The sequence below is a fragment of the Uloborus diversus genome, chromosome 8 (assembly GCF_026930045.1).
Source record: "Uloborus diversus isolate 005 chromosome 8, Udiv.v.3.1, whole genome shotgun sequence".
Classification (NCBI taxonomy): Eukaryota; Metazoa; Arthropoda; class Arachnida; order Araneae; family Uloboridae; genus Uloborus; species Uloborus diversus.
This window is the reverse complement of record NC_072738.1, coordinates 74,443,419-74,461,186: the sequence shown is the minus strand read 5'-3', so window position 1 is coordinate 74,461,186 and position 17,768 is coordinate 74,443,419. Positions and strand designations below refer to the sequence as shown.

The 17,768-nt window shown below is 33.6% G+C and overlaps 1 protein-coding gene across 1 annotated transcript in view; it reads right to left on the bottom strand.

Moving 5' to 3' along the window:
- Positions 1–579: 579 nt before the first annotated feature.
- The window catches only part of LOC129228098 (UDP-glucose:glycoprotein glucosyltransferase 1-like), a 103,535-nt gene continuing 86,346 nt past the window's right edge, over positions 580–17,768 (bottom strand). Inside the window, 7 exon segments of the mRNA XM_054862738.1 lie at positions 580–692; positions 1,902–2,055; positions 6,457–6,483; positions 6,485–6,544; positions 6,546–6,575; positions 13,806–13,920; positions 16,670–16,726. Coding sequence (XP_054718713.1) covers positions 673–692; positions 1,902–2,055; positions 6,457–6,483; positions 6,485–6,544; positions 6,546–6,575; positions 13,806–13,920; positions 16,670–16,726 — 463 coding nt within the window. The 3' untranslated portion in view covers positions 580–672.

Here is a 17,768-nt window from a genome sequence, read left to right as displayed (position 1 = left end):
TGTGATCACATAGTCGCGGGCACACATAAAACCATTGGCAGGCAGTATGGTGCCCACGGGCAGAGTTGAGGATCCTAGGCTTAGCTGGATCATTGTGCTATGAAACAAATTTCATATTCACTTAGACATGGAGTGATTTAATTACGGTGTTGTAAGTTTGTGACCAACACTTATTGTTTTGATGTATATGAAACATTTGTGTTTCCATGTAGTTAACACAGATTATAGTGCATAATAAGCAGATTATTATGCATAATTAATATACTACTTTTGATGTAAAATAAAAGCATTCCTAAACATGTTAGCCCAAAGCAAACAAAAACATCAGGTGTCATTATTATTTCCAAAATAATTTTCTTTTAGAAGTTATGCATGTTCTGATGCTTTGGCCACATTGTTGAACTAAAACGCTATATCAAGCCAACAGAAGTTACATTACAAAAATATTTTTATTTTAGCACTGTTTCAGCATAATTGTCTAAAAGGTTTGAACAATGCTCCATGATACCTGGGATATGAAATAATGGATTTAAAAACATTTAAACTATCATTCAATCTTAAAGAGAAAAACTCATTTTATCACACAATTAAAAAAATAATGAAAACTGGAAATAATTTCATTAAAAAATTTATTCCTAATATCACCCAGTACAAAATTGACACAGTCCGTTATCATAATTCATCATGATCATCTAAAATAGAAAAAAAAAGTGATAAATAATTCATATTTTTACTAAAAAACATTAAAAACAAATATAGCATACCCTCCAACATTAGTCACCCAGTCATCCATAGAGCTTCTGTATTATGAACGACATAACATAAACATGACCGACATCTTTGAAAAACAGTAAGGATGTCATAAAATTTCAAATCATTTTCGTGTTGGCATTTCCAAATGATTTTAAACATTTATTTTGAATTTAATTTTGACTAATTTCTGAAGCAACTACAGAAATTTTGTAGCAGTTGGAGGGTATGAATGTAACACTTACTATAAAATAAGATTTTTTGGCAACATTATATTTCAATCTTTATTAATTATTCAGGTATCATACAAAGTAAAAGATAAAGTGGTTTTAACAACAAATGTTCAAATTTTGATTTTAAAAAAAAGGCAAAATTACAGATTATTTAAAGTATAAAGTTGATCAAAACTATCTTTTTAATAATTAAGTGCTAAATTTTAAATTTGAAAAATATCAAGAACATTTTATGCAAAAAAAGGGGGGGGGGGTGTCATGGCGCAGACTGTAGCAATGAAATTCTTCAGGTGGTTGTATTTAGGTGTATCTCATTGTTTTTGGTGGCTTTTGTTCTGGGGGAGGATGGGCCCCTACCATAGGACTGTAGAGAATAGAGAATAAGACTCAAGGCCTTATGCATCAGCTAAGTGCAAAAAGAACCATGATAAAGAATTTGAGCTTGTCAAAATCAAAATAATATTTAAGAGGTAATTCTTTAATGAATTAAATATTTATGTGAAAATGCAATTAAATTTATTGAACTTAAGACTTTTCTTTATTTTGGAAATAAAATGGTAAATACCAAATTTAAAAAATACAGAGAAATGTGAACTGTGAATTAAAGTTCATTACATAAAATGATTCAACAGATGATTTTGGAATTTTAACTCTTGTTACATACTATTAAATTATCAATGACAACAAAGGTACATAATTTCAAAAGGAAGCTACTTTGAAATTTTCATAAAATATCCATTTTCAAACTTTTGAATTTAGGTTCCCAGAAAGGATTGTTAACATATATCAATGAAAAGCACTCATATTTGCAAGATTCAAGTAATTAGTATTTCATGAACTGTAAGGGATGTAAAAATACAATAATACAAGTAAACTAAAGCGAAATTTTGTAAGTTACACAAACAAGAACCTACAAACCTGTGGTTTTCACACTGTCATCTGTTTGGACTGAAGTTTTTTGTTTTTCAAATTCTTGAAACAAATTTTTAATCTCAGAATCATAATCTTTCCATTCAGGAATAATACGCATGGCACTTTGAAGCTTTGACTCCTTAGTTTTTGGATTATTACACTATTAAAAAAAATGAATAAAGTTGTTTAAGCGAACTTAATTATTCAGTATCATGATACAAAACTTCAAAATGCATTTAAGAGATTCAGAATGATGATAAAAGAAGAAATACATGCAATCAGAGGACATACAAAGAAAGGAAGGGCAAAAAAAAACTTAAATGTACTTAAAATATAATATGTGGGAAAGATATCCTCATTCACCAACCAAAATTATTTTCTTAAGACCATATTATTGTAAATGTTTCCGGGGAGATATCTGCGTTAAGCAAAAGTTACTAATTTCACAAAACTGCTGCAGTCAATTAGAACTTCCAACTACAGTGGACTCACTCTATCTGAATACACCCTAATGTGAACACCTCAAAACTCTGAACACAGTTTGGTGGTCCCGGCAAATGCAAATGCATTATCCAGTTTCCCTCCATAATGAACAACCCCATAATCTGAACATTTTTATTTGGCCCCAAGGTATGTTCAGATTGGACAGAATCTACTGTAATAATTGCATGACTTAAACCAATTGTACAATTTAAAGGTTACATGATCCAAATGTTTAAATTCACAATAATATCAGAACTAGAACTTTAGACTCATCCTTGAATACCAGGGATGTGCACTTAAAATATCATTTTTGGGTTCAACCAAAATAAGCCAAAAATACTACATTTAGACAAAAACAGATTTTTTTATAATGTGCACCACAAGCTAATGAAATATACGATAAAACAAAAAGAGCTTTGACATTTTTGGAACAATATATGATTTTGAATATTAAAGCATCAAATGCAATTAATTAACAAAATTACTTATGCTTCAAGTTTAAGCATATGTTAAGGCCAAAGCCTGAAGTTCGGCCAGTTCGTTAATTGGTTGGGAAATCTGCGTACTTACGCGCGCGAGTACTTTTATTAATTACAAAGTTATACCCGCATGACGATGCCCGTGCTAAGAATTTAAATGAAGTTACTTAAATTAATGAAAATCCTCTCCCCCCTCCCCTCTCCGATACAAAATAATCGTTTGCTTTTCTAAAATACGTAAACTCTTTAAGAAAACCTTTAAAAAAAAATCTGTAATTTAACATGTTTTGCTAAATGTAAAAGACATTAAACTACATAAACAATTGCTTTAAAATGTAAAATAATGAAAAAACTCTAGTTTTTTCTCCAAACTCGCCAAGTAATTATGCTACCATAACCCAGTCGATTAGCAAGTGAAGCGAACCGTATTGATTAATGACACGACCTTTCTTACGAAAGCGTTTAAAACGATAATCCCGCTCTCTCGCCTTCCTCTCAGAAAAAAAGAAGGTGATTAAAAACACATTGTATCTAGAACAAAAGCAAAATCTTGCTCCTCCATCCCCCTTAGAAAACAAGAATTTAGCTCAAGTACACAGCGCAATTCATGTAAATGATCATTCCACATTTTCTAGAAGAAAAAGTTTTGAATTAAAATCCGCATTGCAAGTACAGCAAGACGAAAGGAAAATCAGTTAAATACACACAATCAATTTAACCTAAAATAAATGCAGTAAAACGTGCATAAAAATTTTTGAAAAAAGAGGAAGAATTAAAATAAATGCTATGACAATAAGAATATTTTTTTCTAACTGTAAAAAAAGGGAAGGAAAATATGCTAAATTTTCCCAACAACTTTCTCCTCTGAAATATTGATTCATAAAAATACCAACTGTTTTACAAGGAAAAAAAACAATACTAAGAGTAATGTGAAAATAAATATAATGACATTTTTGTATTCTTATATATTATTTCTGTAGCCGGTTTTTTGTTTCTACGCGAGATCTTCCTCAATTCTTGATTGATTTCTTTGATTTACACCTCATTTTAAAGCTTATCGTTTAGGCTACTGATGAAAAATAGACTTGAAGTCTAAAAATGACTTTTTCTGTTAAAAAAACCTGTTTTAAAGCACCGAATTGATGTATTCGGTTAAATTTATAAGTTTAACTTGCTCGGTGATTGGCAGAGCAGAATAGATCGGTTGGCAGAGCGTTCGACTGGTAACCGGAAGAACGAGCGTTCGAGCCCCGTCCCGGATGATCTGCATCAAAAAATTAGACAAATATCATGCATTACATGGACACTTAAAAACAATAAATAACACAAGTGAGGGAATAAAATAAATGAGATAGGAAAGCTCCTTGCTATTACAAAAAGTTGCCGCAGCTTGTAGCTCAATTGATTCTTAATTATAAGGTTTTTGTTTTGTTTTTAAAGCTTTGGCTCCGATCAGAAAAATAAAGCATGATGTAAGTGAAAACATAAGTATTAGGTTTAAGATTTCAGACTACAACGGAATAATTTTTGTTCAGATAAAAAATCGTATACTAAAATGTAGATCTTCTAATGACAGTTTTTTGACTCTTTGGACACACAAAAAAAAAAAATAAATAAATAAATAAAAACTACCCCAAATTGAAAATTATGCTTTTCATTTAGTTAAACTATGAGTATTTATTAGAATATGATGTAAAACATTAAAATTACAACTTGATGGGTAAAATATCATTGTTTTCTTCTTTCGGCAAAAAACAAATAGCCAGTCACATTTTACTATATTGGAAAAGCTGCGCTTAAAAAATGAACATAGTTCAACTGATTTTGTATTTTAACCGATCGTTTAAATAATGAACACGTGCTGCCATCTATGTCTCAACGGTTCAAGCAGCCTGCGATAACAAATCCTTATATATTATTTCTGTAGCCTGTTTTTTCTTTCTACGCGAGATCTTCCTCAATTCTTGATCGATTTCTTTGATTTACACTTTATTTTAAAGCTTATCGTGCAGGCTACTGGCAAAAAATAGACCCACGGTCTAAAAATTGTTTTTTCTCTCAAAAAACCTGTTTTAAAGAACCAGAATGAGGTTTTCGGTTAAATTTATAACTTCAACTTGCACTGGACCGACAGAGCTGAATATCTTGATCGGCATAGCTTTCGACTGGTAACCAGCAGAATGAGTGTTCGGGCCCATGTCCGGACAATCTGCATCAAAAAATCAGAATGGCGCCAGTTCGAATCCGTGCCAATAAATATCTCTTTAACGTTTCTTTTGTTTTTTCGTCAGATGCTCACATGGGCAGGACTGTATTTGCCACAACCTGTTTTTTCACATGCAAAATTACTGCTTTTTCACGAGTCACTCAGCCACACTTTTAATGATATGTCTTCAAATTACATGCCTTCTCTTGTGCGCTTACTTTTTTCCATTTACTTTTTTCTGTTCTTCATAATGTTCTTTCTATGAAATTTTTAAAGAGCGAAATGTTCTTATGAAACGATTTGAAGCACAGTAGGGAGTTCCGCACGGGTCGACTAGCAAAATATTAATAAGGACATGTTGTAGTGGAATTTCAACAAAAAGCGGCATTAAAGTAATGTCTTTAAATAATATTAACAACAAACTACATTTCTTTATATTTGTCTTAATGAGCCCTTATTATTGAAGCTTTTCAAAAAAATTTAAAATTTTTTGAAGCGATATTTTTTGGTACAATGTGATCTATGATCTTTAAAGTTAGGTCCATGGAGCAGAAAGATACTGAAGATCGTCATCAATTCAATTTATCTTCGTATTCTCACGTACGCTTCACATAACGCATTTTTTTAAGATATAATTTCCTCATTTTAATGGCCCAAATGTAATCTTCTTTACTCTATCACATTGTTACATTATGTACTGTCATTGAATACTATCTATTATGGCTTTAATATAAAAACGGAATAACTCAAGATTATCTTTTTATATATTATGAGTTCATTTCTAACACAGAGGTATCCCTTATATTTGAACTCGTTTCTGAAACAAGTGAACTTCAAGAAAAAAAAAAATACACACAAGTAATGATTTTAAAATGCTACATTTTTAACAGTGAAACACAATCTGCTCTTGATTTCTCTTCGTACTTTGGCCGATTGTCCATAGCCAATTCGTGAATTGGCCGGCTTAAGCCCAAGATGAAGAACATTTCGGGCTTTGGCCGGTGAGTTTACAGCAATGTTGGTCAGTTTGCGAATTGGCCAGCCAATTCACAAAACTGGCCAATTTTAGGTTTTGGCCATAACACATATAAAAATACAACTTTCCTGCAAGACCGAAGACTTGGTTTAGATATAGATATGTAACAATGTATACTATTTTGAACCCATATTATAGTAAGCAGTTACTATTTTTAACTTTATTAAATTTATATTAAACTATCAACTACAACTATAACTTGTAATAATTATTCACATTCAAACAAAAATATCATTATGGTTAAAATATGTGGATAAAATAGGTGCAGTTTCTATAATTTTAAATGTTTTTAAATGCAATTTCCAGTCTTATTTAAGAATTAAATTGAAACTAATTTAAATTCAAACCAAAGCTTACCAAATCAATTGTTTTTGCATATTTTTTTGGTATCATCAGAACACCATGTTTCACACCACAGCCACTCCTGTGGTAAAGATTTTATGGCTCACTTGATGAATCATATTATTTGGAAGATCCTACAAAGAACAGCAATAAAATTAATCAGAAAGTTAGCACTGTAAACTAAGGTTTAAAAATTAAACAAAAATTTTTAAACTTTTCCAAAAATTCTAACATAATGTAAAATTAAGCATTAAATTATTATTATAAAGTAGCAAAACTCCACATCATAATACAAGCAAAAATGAACTGTAGTTAAGAAAAAATTAATCATATAATAAAAATCAATACTTATTAACAACTTTTAAGAATAAATAAATTGTCTTGTACAATTTATTATTTTTTAAGTACAACTTAAAATCGTTCATAAGATTATTATAACGTTGAATTACAAAATATCTATAAATATATAAACACAATTCAGTAAAAATATACACTGATGGAAAAAAAAATTCCAACACTAAGAAAAAACTGATGTACAGTAATAAAATTTGGACAATGTATTTGTCTAGTTAACATGATTAATTGATTAAATTTTCAAGATCACAGATTAATTTAAGCTCAAGAAAATGCATTTTAAATGTGAAGTGCTGTTACATTAAAAGCCTATGTAACCTCCACAATGCAAACCTGCAAGTGTACATGAATTGCATCATGCAGGTGCCGAATGTCACGTTGTGATGTGGAGTTTCATGCTTGTTTAACTTGTTATGTCAATACTGGAATGGTCAGTGCTGGCCATGGATGATGCTGGAGTTTTTGTCCAATGATATACCATAAGTGCTCAATTGGAGACAGCTCTGGTAATCTCGCAGGTCAAGGTAACATGTCGGTCCCTGAATGGCAATACTACAGGTAGAAATACCAGACTGACGTACAAATTTATATTCAGTGTCTTTGGAAAAACAAGGAGGGTGCTCCTGCTGTCATGGGAACAGGGCCGATCCTAGGGTGTCAGCCGCCCGTGTGCAAAGACCTCATGTGCCGCCCCTCAAGAGTAATTTGCATATTTTGACTAATCTTTGACGCCCATATAAATATTCCTTCAAATTTCTATATCAAGTTCTAATTTGGAAAAGAAAAAAAAAAAAAAGAGAATGACGAACTTATAAAAAGGAAGAAAAGTTTTTATGGTAAGAAACTCCTTATGTACAATTTATATCTTTGAAGAAAATAATAGATACCAAAATTTACTAGTCGTAAAAACGCATTTTATAGTCTGTCTTCAGTAACACCAGAGAAGACGGACGGAGGAGAGGGATTCATAGGAGAGGGGATTGCTCCCAGAGAATTATCAAAATTGGCGTACGAAAAATAGTTTTAGTAATCTTTGGTTGTGTTTGGTTGCAAGAATCGGGTTTATTCAAGATGCATGGAGAAATTTTCGAAATTGACGTGAAATATCGCTATTTTAGGAACGTTTTCGAAACTTCAGGGGGAAAGTAATGTTGGAGTTCTCTCCTAAAATTCTTTCAAAATTGAAATCAATTCGAAGCTATTTTTTGTGACCGTAGCTTAGGAAAGATAGGCGCTCTTCCCGAAAATTTTCCGAAACTGAAGTTTTAAACAAGGAGTTTTGGGTTATCTTTGTTGCCGTTGCTTGTAGGGAGGGAGATTCAATCATCTCCCATTGAAAGTTTTCGAAATTGAAGTTTGAAACGCAAATTTAGGCTCTCTTTGGTGACGGTAGGGGATCTGGCAACTTTCTTCCGGTAATTTCTCAGCACTATTGTTTCAAAAACTCATTTTTGGCTATACTTGAAAACGATAGGGGAAACGTGAGAATATTCCGAACCGAAATATTTTTCGGAACTAAAATTCATTTTAGGCTGTTTTTGGGAAGGAAGGGTTCTGGAGCTCCCAAGCGGATATTTCTAAAAGCACAATTTTATGCTATCTTTGGTGATGTTAACAAAACTGGGGAGCTTCGGCGGATCTTTCGGATATTTTTCGATATTAATATCTGAAAAACACAACTATAGACCTTTTGTCCACCTCACTTCGACGATTGATGGGTATATGTCCTAGCGTCGTAAAAAGTTACATAAGCCAGGCGGTTCTAATCCAGAAATTTTCAGAAATTGAAGTACCAAAATCGTATTTTAGGCATTGTTTGACAACGATGGGACAAAGAGCGGAGGGGGTTCAGTGTGCCCTCACGAACTGTTTTTTGAAACTGAAGTCAATTTCAGACTGAATGGTTGGAATTAGGGGCCTCTCAAAAGACGCTAATTTAGATTATCTTTCGTACACTGTTAAAACTACAGGTTGCATTTGGCACTTTTCAAGGGTGAAAAGCTTGTTCACCAGCGGCACTCTTTACGGTGCCGAAATTGCACCCTTAACACGGGCGAAAAACCGGCACCCTTCACCCAGCGTGCACCGCGGTGAAAAACGGAACCCTATGGCAGAACATTGGCACCCTCTGTTTCTTGTTGCTGAGCCCCCCCCCCCCCTTGGTTTTGTGTGCATTTCCGTAAACAATTGTATACATTATTATTTATTATTTTGAGTTATAAAAAACTAAGTCTTGGTACATTTTCCACATCGAATAGTTCTGAAAATGATTAAAACTTGTACTTTAAGGCATTTGATCACATTTCAACTTTCGAACATAGTTTAGAAGTGTTCATGACTTAAATTTGTCTGCCGTGCACTAATTTTTCGTTCATCCACTTGGATTGCTCAGTAATTTTAATATGTTATTGACATTTACTGCAGCACAATCGTACCGAAAATGAAGAGCGTAGGTACCATTTGTAAATCATTTACACGAACAATAAATATTCAATTATATTGTAATCTTGGAAAAATAAAATCGTTTCATCAGGTTCGAAGTTTTAATCAAGAGCACCATATTAGTATGTACGTATATATGATTCGACATTTGAATATCCGTATAGATAAAAGAGCACAAGTCTTTCGATAAATTGAAAGCCAAAACAGATTCTAACGAGTTATTCATTCTTACTATTACTAGAGTGACGAAAAAAGCTCAGTCATTCGCTTCAAGCAATAACGCCGAGGAAAGCTAGTTAACTTAGACACGAGATAATAAATAAAAATATATCGAGACGGAGAAGAAATTTGGGGGCACGGCAGTGCCCCCGCCAAGTCGAGCGCGAAGCAAACACTGCCGTACCATCCTTTACTGGAACCATTTCGCCGCATTTTCAGGCCCCTATTTGAAAACCTTCTGATGAGACTAGAACGCAGAAATTTTCGTCATCCAGTAAGCTATAATCACATACTTAAAATCCGAAATTTCAAATCTGTAGGTCATTTAGTTCCGAAGTTAAGCGAAAGCAAAGTTTCGCATTTATGACACTCACTCACTCACTCATGATCATCAAAATAGAACTAGTACTTCCCATAAACTCAGAGAGGTGAAATTTGGTACAGAGTTAGGGTTTGATGGCCACATAAAGGGAAAACTGTAAAAACTACGCTAATTGAAGATCTGGAGTGACCCTGATTAGAAAACACAAGAGCCCAACCAATCTATTAGAGATCGACATACAACCTTTACAAAAAATATTCAACTTGGCGGGCCGCTTCGTTTGATGTCAAAAATCGAAAGCTGAAGTATCTAATGAAGAACCCTCAGGTGTATTAGAGATATGGTAATGCCCCCTTCTACTATTGGTACATAAAAAAATCGACTGTCGTTGCAAAAGTCCAGCGTAGTGGGACACCATCTTCTAACTTAATCTAGCCTAACTTTAGTCTACTCGAACATTACACAAATTAAATGTTTCTACAAAAAGAAGTGAAATCCCACCAAAAACATTCTGTAAAAAACTAGCCAAGTCTCGATGGAGCTGCTTGTTTATCTCTAAAAAGTAGTGAAATCTAGACAAAGTCATGACAAGTCTAAGGTTCCTTACTGCGATTTCTTTATTATTATAGTTAATGTTGTGTGACTTGGTCGTTAAAGGGTACACAAGGGTACAAAACCAGGTGCTCCATGACACCATTGCACCAATCTTTCGCCAGAACCACTACCCATTGACGATGGAAAATTGCCACTTGGAAAACGTGTAAACAAAATTGACCTGTACCCACTAACGTATAAAGAATGTCTAACGCCCAAGTCACACAACATTAACTATAATAATGAAGAAATCGCAGTAAGGAACCTTAGACTTGTCATGACTTTGTCTAGATTTCACTACTTTTTAGAGATAAACAAGCAGCTCCATCGAGACTTGGCTAGTTTTTTACAGAATGTTTTTGGTGGGATTTCTTTTTTTCAATCCGCTTTCCTTTTTTTTTCGTGCTTTTATGTTTTTGTTATTTGCATCATCGTAATTAGAGTTTCCGTTCACTTGCTGAGTGCATCACATTGCTAACAATAATTCTCTTGGTTAAAAATCCACAAGATTGTTGACAATACAAGCAAGTAAAACCACATAGTCAAAATTAATAGTTGAAATAACTTTTCAAATATCATCTAATTTAAGCGTTTTGATTATTAAATGTTACTTATCCGGTGCTGATAGCTATTTTTAGGTAAAATTTATGTATGATAGAAATAGCAAATGTACATAACGGCTAACTGAAGAATCAAAGTACATTTGAAACACTTTTAAATCTGTTCGAAAACCTTAAAAGCTACACTATGATCAAATGCCTGTACTTACGCGAAACTTTGAAGAGTAAATCGCAGAAACTTATATGAGTTTTAATCCAATTTCGTACTTCATTCAATGGGAAAGTGCATGTGCGTAGTTATTCCTGCGTCCGCCTTGAATGATGTCAGAGCGGAGAGCGAATGCGCCAACGTTTCACCCGTGCATCTAGGAGGTCCATTTTCACATTTATTAGCGTCATTCACCTTGATCACATTTCCTAGCCTCTATTGCACCCAGAGGCCGGGTGTTTTCACCCTAGGGAGCCAAATAGTCAAAGGCACCCGTAGTTTTGACAGTGTAGTAATGTTTGAGAATGGATTTCGGGGGCCTCCATCGCAAAAATTTCGAAAAAGAAATACGACAAATGTCATTAAGCAATTTTTGATGACATTATGAAGGGCTGTCCTCTGAAAACACATTTTGGATTTTTAAGCCAACATTTTCAGGCTATGTTTGATTAAATTAAGTTGGAAGGGAAGAATCAGAGATTTAATTGTGTCCTTAAGATCGATGGTTCAAACAGCAAAATTTTCCGAAATTAAAGTCCTAAAAACGCCATTTTAAGCCTTCTGTAGTCTCGTCAAGGATGTCATGGCATCCTTTGGATCTTCGTTTTGGAGCTACGTTTAAATTTACTAGCCGAGGCAAGAGCCCTGATCTGAAACCGGACAGTTCATTCGTGATTTCAATTCGAAAACAATGCTGTAAAGGAGGAAAATTACAAAATTTTAGTTTGTCATTCATATATGTTTGACTCTCAGGGGAGTCGCAATTTTCCACTGTCTCTCCACGCATCCGCGATTGTTGAAAACAGAATTTGTTGCATGAAATGCTTCCGAGAGTATCTAATCAGTATAGCTTTTTTTAAATATAATATATAAAATATGTCTTCATTGTTTAGGTCTATAAAAGCTTGAGGGGTAAACATTAGTGGCCGCCATGGGCCCTGAGTGCTCCTTTTAGAAGGCCTCCTTTCATGCTTCAGGAGGGGGCCATTTCCTACATCTCCCCTCCCCTGTATCCATGCCTGATTACCGGTTCTGTCATAAATTTTGCAACCAAATGATGCAAGATGCAACCAAATGAAGAGTAGATAATAATGGACAATGAACTAACACAATGTTCCCTAACAATCTATTTTTCTTAAACTTTTCTATGCTGTCGGGAAATCAGCACTTACTTTTTGATAATTGAACATTTAAAATTCAGCACATTTATTTGACTTATTATAAGTTATCTTTTGAGAAATTCTTGAGGAATTATAAGTTATCTTTTGAGAAATTCTTGAGGAATTTTGTTTGATTAAAAGAACTATATGATACGACCTGCGGCCGCCCCTTGCTTTGGCCGCCCTTGTGCGGTGCACACTCTGCACACCTGCTAGGATCGGCCCTGCATGGGAAATCGCTCTTCAGTTAATGACTGCAGGTATACGCCCAGTGAGTGTAGGCCACAGACAGTTTGGTTGCAGGCGTACCACTGGCCTCCTTCTGACCAACACATGGCCATCTCTGGCACCAAGCCAGAATCTGCTTTCATTAAAAACACAACAGATCTCTATTCCGTCTAACATTGAGCTCTGTCTTGACACCACTGGCGTCGCAAACGGCAATATCTTGGCATCAGTGGAATACACGCCACAGGGCGCCTGACTCTGCGCTATCCGTGAAGTAACCAATTTCTGACAGTTTGTTGTGTCACTGTGGTACCAACTGCAGCTCAAATTTCTGCTATAGACTCAGTATGATGCGGCACTTCGCCCGGAACCCAATCTTTTTACGGTAATATCATCTCTGAACCACTGTTTCTAACTATCATGCACACTGTATACAGTTCGGTCAAGTCTATATGCAATATCGCGAAAAGAAAATCCACCGTCTTGTAGCTATAATACACGACCTCAATCAAACTCGATGAGCTGTTGATAATGGCTTCTTGGTCTTCTTAAAGGCATTCTTGCCTAACATCAACTCAATAGGTCGAATTTCACTGAAAAATAGCACTCACGAACTTTACAACACACATTTAAGGCAACTCTAATTTAAAAGTCCCGGGTGGCGAAACCAGTGCCACACTTATGAGCAAAGCACAAGATTTCAACCAATGTCTTCTTTCAGATGCATAAACACGCCTACCAAATTTTGTTCATCTTGCACAAGTCTTTCTTGGTGTTGGGATTTTTTTTTTTTTTGCCAGTGTATTTTAATGTAGAATAATATTCTTTGTTAGGTAGAGTGCTTTATAATTATGACAAGACAAAAAGTTATAACAGGAAAGTACATTTTACAAAAAGCAGAGAGAAAGCTAGCACTTACATTTTTTTTTCCTTTGCCATTTGATTTCACCTACCATTTTTAGAATTTCAGAAATAACATTGAAAAAAAATTGAGGAAGAAAAGGTACTAAAAGAGCTGCTTTTCTCTTTCTGCCTTTATTTCATATAAGTTGAGTAAGTTTAAATCAAAGATGAATTTCATTTACACATCTCTATAACTTAAACTAAATTTCTTTTTTGGTTCGACTTTTGTGCAGACGTATGAGTGAGAAATCGTTGTACATAACATAATACAATCAAAGTCAAGATAACTTGTTCCAATAAGATAAAATATCCCGTTATATAACATAACCATTTGAAAATGAACTGAACTGGAAGAGTAGAAACTTCTCAATAACCTGATCTAAGTTGGAAAGACTGTTGGGATCTTGGCTGAGTCCTTGGTATTGCCCTCTTATCCTGTCACCAGCAGCTACTCTGCGAAACCTTTTCAAGTCCACAACATAAAGTGCACTAAATTATAAAAATCAGATTATATATACAATTACTATGTAATTACTACTATTAACAATAATAAAAAGTTTAATGTGGATACAATAATGGGGTCGTTTCCAAAATTTTAAAAGTATTTTTTTCTGAAAGAGCATGCTAAAAAACATAGGATCTGACCATTTTTAAAATAATTCATTTAAGTTTAATATTTACAAAAAATACTTAAATTGGTGCGCTTTTTATTGTTCACGGCTTCTGCCGATGACATCACAAATGATAAAATGCCATTCAGTGTTGCCTTTCACATTTCAAAATATTTAAGTTGCATCTTTACTCATGTGTATTGGCAACGATAGGGTTGACAACAAGCGCAGAGCACAATATTTAATTTGCTACTTGATTATCATAATGTGGAAACATGGTAGAAAGATGCGGCAAAGTGCATCATTTGTGACGTCATCAAGACCACGCTTTATTTGAAAAATCGGACATTTTAAAAAATTAATCAAAAAAAAACTGTTGGAAAAATAAAAGTATTTTTTGGGTCCATATTATTATTATTTTATTTTTATTTTATTTTTTGCTCATTCCATGCATTTCAGCGGCTAAAAGTAGTACTTTTGACTGAAGGAAACCACCCCATTTCGTTGTGTACCTATAAATTAATCAATATCTTTTAACAATTAAAAAGAAATGGGTATGTATATTTATGTATGTGCATTAGAAGTTATACTTCTTAAGTGCATACTTTTTTAATGAATATTTTCCTTTTTACAGATTCTTAGGAACTTTCTTGCACCTATAAAACATGACAAATATAGAGAATGGCACTTTCAAACTTAAAGAAACTTAATTATTTTGATGGCATATGGAATCTGAAAGTGCAATAACAAAAACTAAACATGTAAGATGAGTAAAAAGAATAAAAATGCAACATAAAACTGCCTTAGAGTGAGGAGAAGAATATTTCATATAATTAGCTCGCAACAAATCAATGCAGGAAAGTGATTTACTGAGATGCAAAATAGAAATATTAACTGCCTGGTTAACAATAGATTCATCATCAAATCTTTGGCTACAAGCAATAAGGTTTAAAATACTTAGCAAAATTTTTCTTTTCCCAAGTGCTTGCTAATTTAGGATGTTCAGTTTGTATTACGCGAAAAATGACAAGTAATTGTGCAATCAACATTGATTGGCTACAAAAAGAGAGTAAAGGGCACTTTGGAGCACTTGATATGCAACTGAAGAAGGAGGTGCGCATCTAGATCCTACTCAGATCCGCCATACCAAAACTCAACCTTTTATGAGTCGTTCATGAGTCATGTGAAATACGTCCACACACACATATAGACACCAAAACAAAACTCATTAAAACAGACTCTGGGATGGTCAAAATGGATGTTTTCGTTGCTCATATGTCATGCATATATACATATATACATACATATATGTGTACATAGGTACATATATACATACGTAGGTGTCGGTCAGAAAGTTAGTTGCACTATTTACAATTTTGATGAAATTCTGTGGTAGCACTACAGGCATGTACCTTTATCATGTGACAAAGAGGCTTCCCCAGAGCAAGTTTAGTTTTTCTGATAATCATTCGCAAACCTGTCTCGACAGCTGCAAGTAGCGTCCAAATTGGAAATGCATGCTGTGATTCGATTTTGTGGGTAAAAAGGTGCAACTGCACTGAAATTTATGGGTAGTAACATGAAGTGGATGGTAAAAATGCAATGTTACGTCAAGATGTCCTGAAATGGCGCAACATATTTAAGAATGGACATACAGATACTGACAACACCGAGCACGAGTGAAGACCAAGTTTAGGTGGGAAGTGTGGGATCACCTTCTCTAGAAGCCTTAACCTTTCAGCTCCTGACTTCGATGTTTTTGGTCCCATGTAACAGGAACTTTCAAAGTGATAATACCATTCGGATGACAAAGTGAAAGCTGTAACCAAATAATGGTTTATTGGACATTGGACAGGATTTCTTTGCAGAAGGCATCAAAAAACTTCTACCACGTGTCGAGAAATGTTTAAATAACGGTGGTGGTTACGTTAAAAAGTAGATTTTGAATGGAATATTAAGATAACAATAAAGTTATTGCAAAATTTCGGTCCTTTTTTTGTTTTCTTGAGCAGTGCAACTAACTTTCTGATTGACCCTCGGACATATATACATACATATGGACATGACAAAGAAACTAGCAACAACTCTTTTAAGAGAGCTTAAAATGAAACTTAAGGCTTCAATTTGAAAGGGGAGTTTTAGAAGCGCTGTTTTTTTAATACAACTATTCCTTTAGTTCGTAAAAGAAAGAGGGAAAAACTTCTTAATTTATGAAGTATAGACAATTAAATTTCAGTTCAAATTTAACCTTAAATAGTAGCACAGCTAAAATACTTACAGTGCACAAATAAGTAAAATATAAAATGAAACATGAACAAACAAAATGTCAGCAATTTTCACATGATACCAGGATAGAAAAATTAATTTAATTTCACAAAATTGAGATGTAAAAGATTTTAAAAAAATCTATTTCATGAGAATGGCTCTCACACCTTAATAGAACTAGAAAGCAAGGTTGGAATACATTAAGTAAGGTCAATCTGAAGCAATAAGTTGCAGTAAGAAAGCAAAGATTCCTCCTAATTATTGATGTACATAAATTAAAAACTCTAACAGACAAAAGTAATGAAGCATAATATTTGACACTAGTAAACAAAGCATAAGTAATATAGAAATGTTCTACGAACCTAATGTGATACTTTCTTCCTGCTAAATGGGAAGCCCAGTACCCAGATTTCCAAAATCTGTAAATATACAAATTCATACATAAGCAACAGATCTAATACAAAAATATATCCACTTTTAATATGTTTTATTATTTTTTTTCAAAACAATGTCCCATATACTCAATATGAAATCACAGCATTTTTTTTTTTTTTTGCATTGTGTATTACATTGAAGCACTGTTTATATGTTTTTTGAAGGTACTGTATGGAAAAAGCATATGAAGGAAAAAAGTATAATAGGTATACGTTAAAATGTATTGGAGTCTGCGGAGACCAATTTTAAAAACGTAATGTAAAATTACTGCCTAGAACTTGTAAAGGAAAGTAAGAAAGCTAAACTTGAAATTTCTGTATAAAATACTGAGCTTTCAAATTCCATAAAAAGAATGTCAATATATAACTTGTACTTAAAAATAAAATTTTAATAAAAACTGCCTCATCTAGTGCATTTAGTCTTGCCATGTGGTAGAGTCATTCACAGCAAACTTCAGGCATAGGTTATGCCTGAAGTGCCTGCCTGTGGTTATGCCTGCCACGTGTGTTAAATTTAAACACACTTAAATCATTGCAAGTGAATTTGGAACTGAAAGATTAATGTTTTAAAGATTTAAAAAAAAAAAAATAAGTATCACATATAACTTACTAAACACATTTTGACTACATCCAAGATGCTTATTTAATGTCAGAAGTTCTTGCTTCTTAGTAGCATCAGATGATAAAAGAACATTTGAGGCGAGAGGAAGACAGAACAAAGCATTCAAAAATAATCACTATTACCATACTCAACTTCAGTTGAGTCTTAAGAGAAAACAAAGAAAAAAGAGAGAGAGAGAAAAACTGCACAATAAAAAGTGGAAAATATTAGTGAAAACAATGAATTTGAAACCAATGGAAATGCATTGCTTGTAACAACTTTTGAAGGTAACTTAAGAAGAAAAGCTCAATCCCATTTAACAAATGAAATTTTTGGTGCCATAAAACATGCCAGAAGATGCCCAATAAAGATCAACAAAAAGAGTTGCTAAGCAGCAAATAAATTTAGTTATCTTTACTAATAATA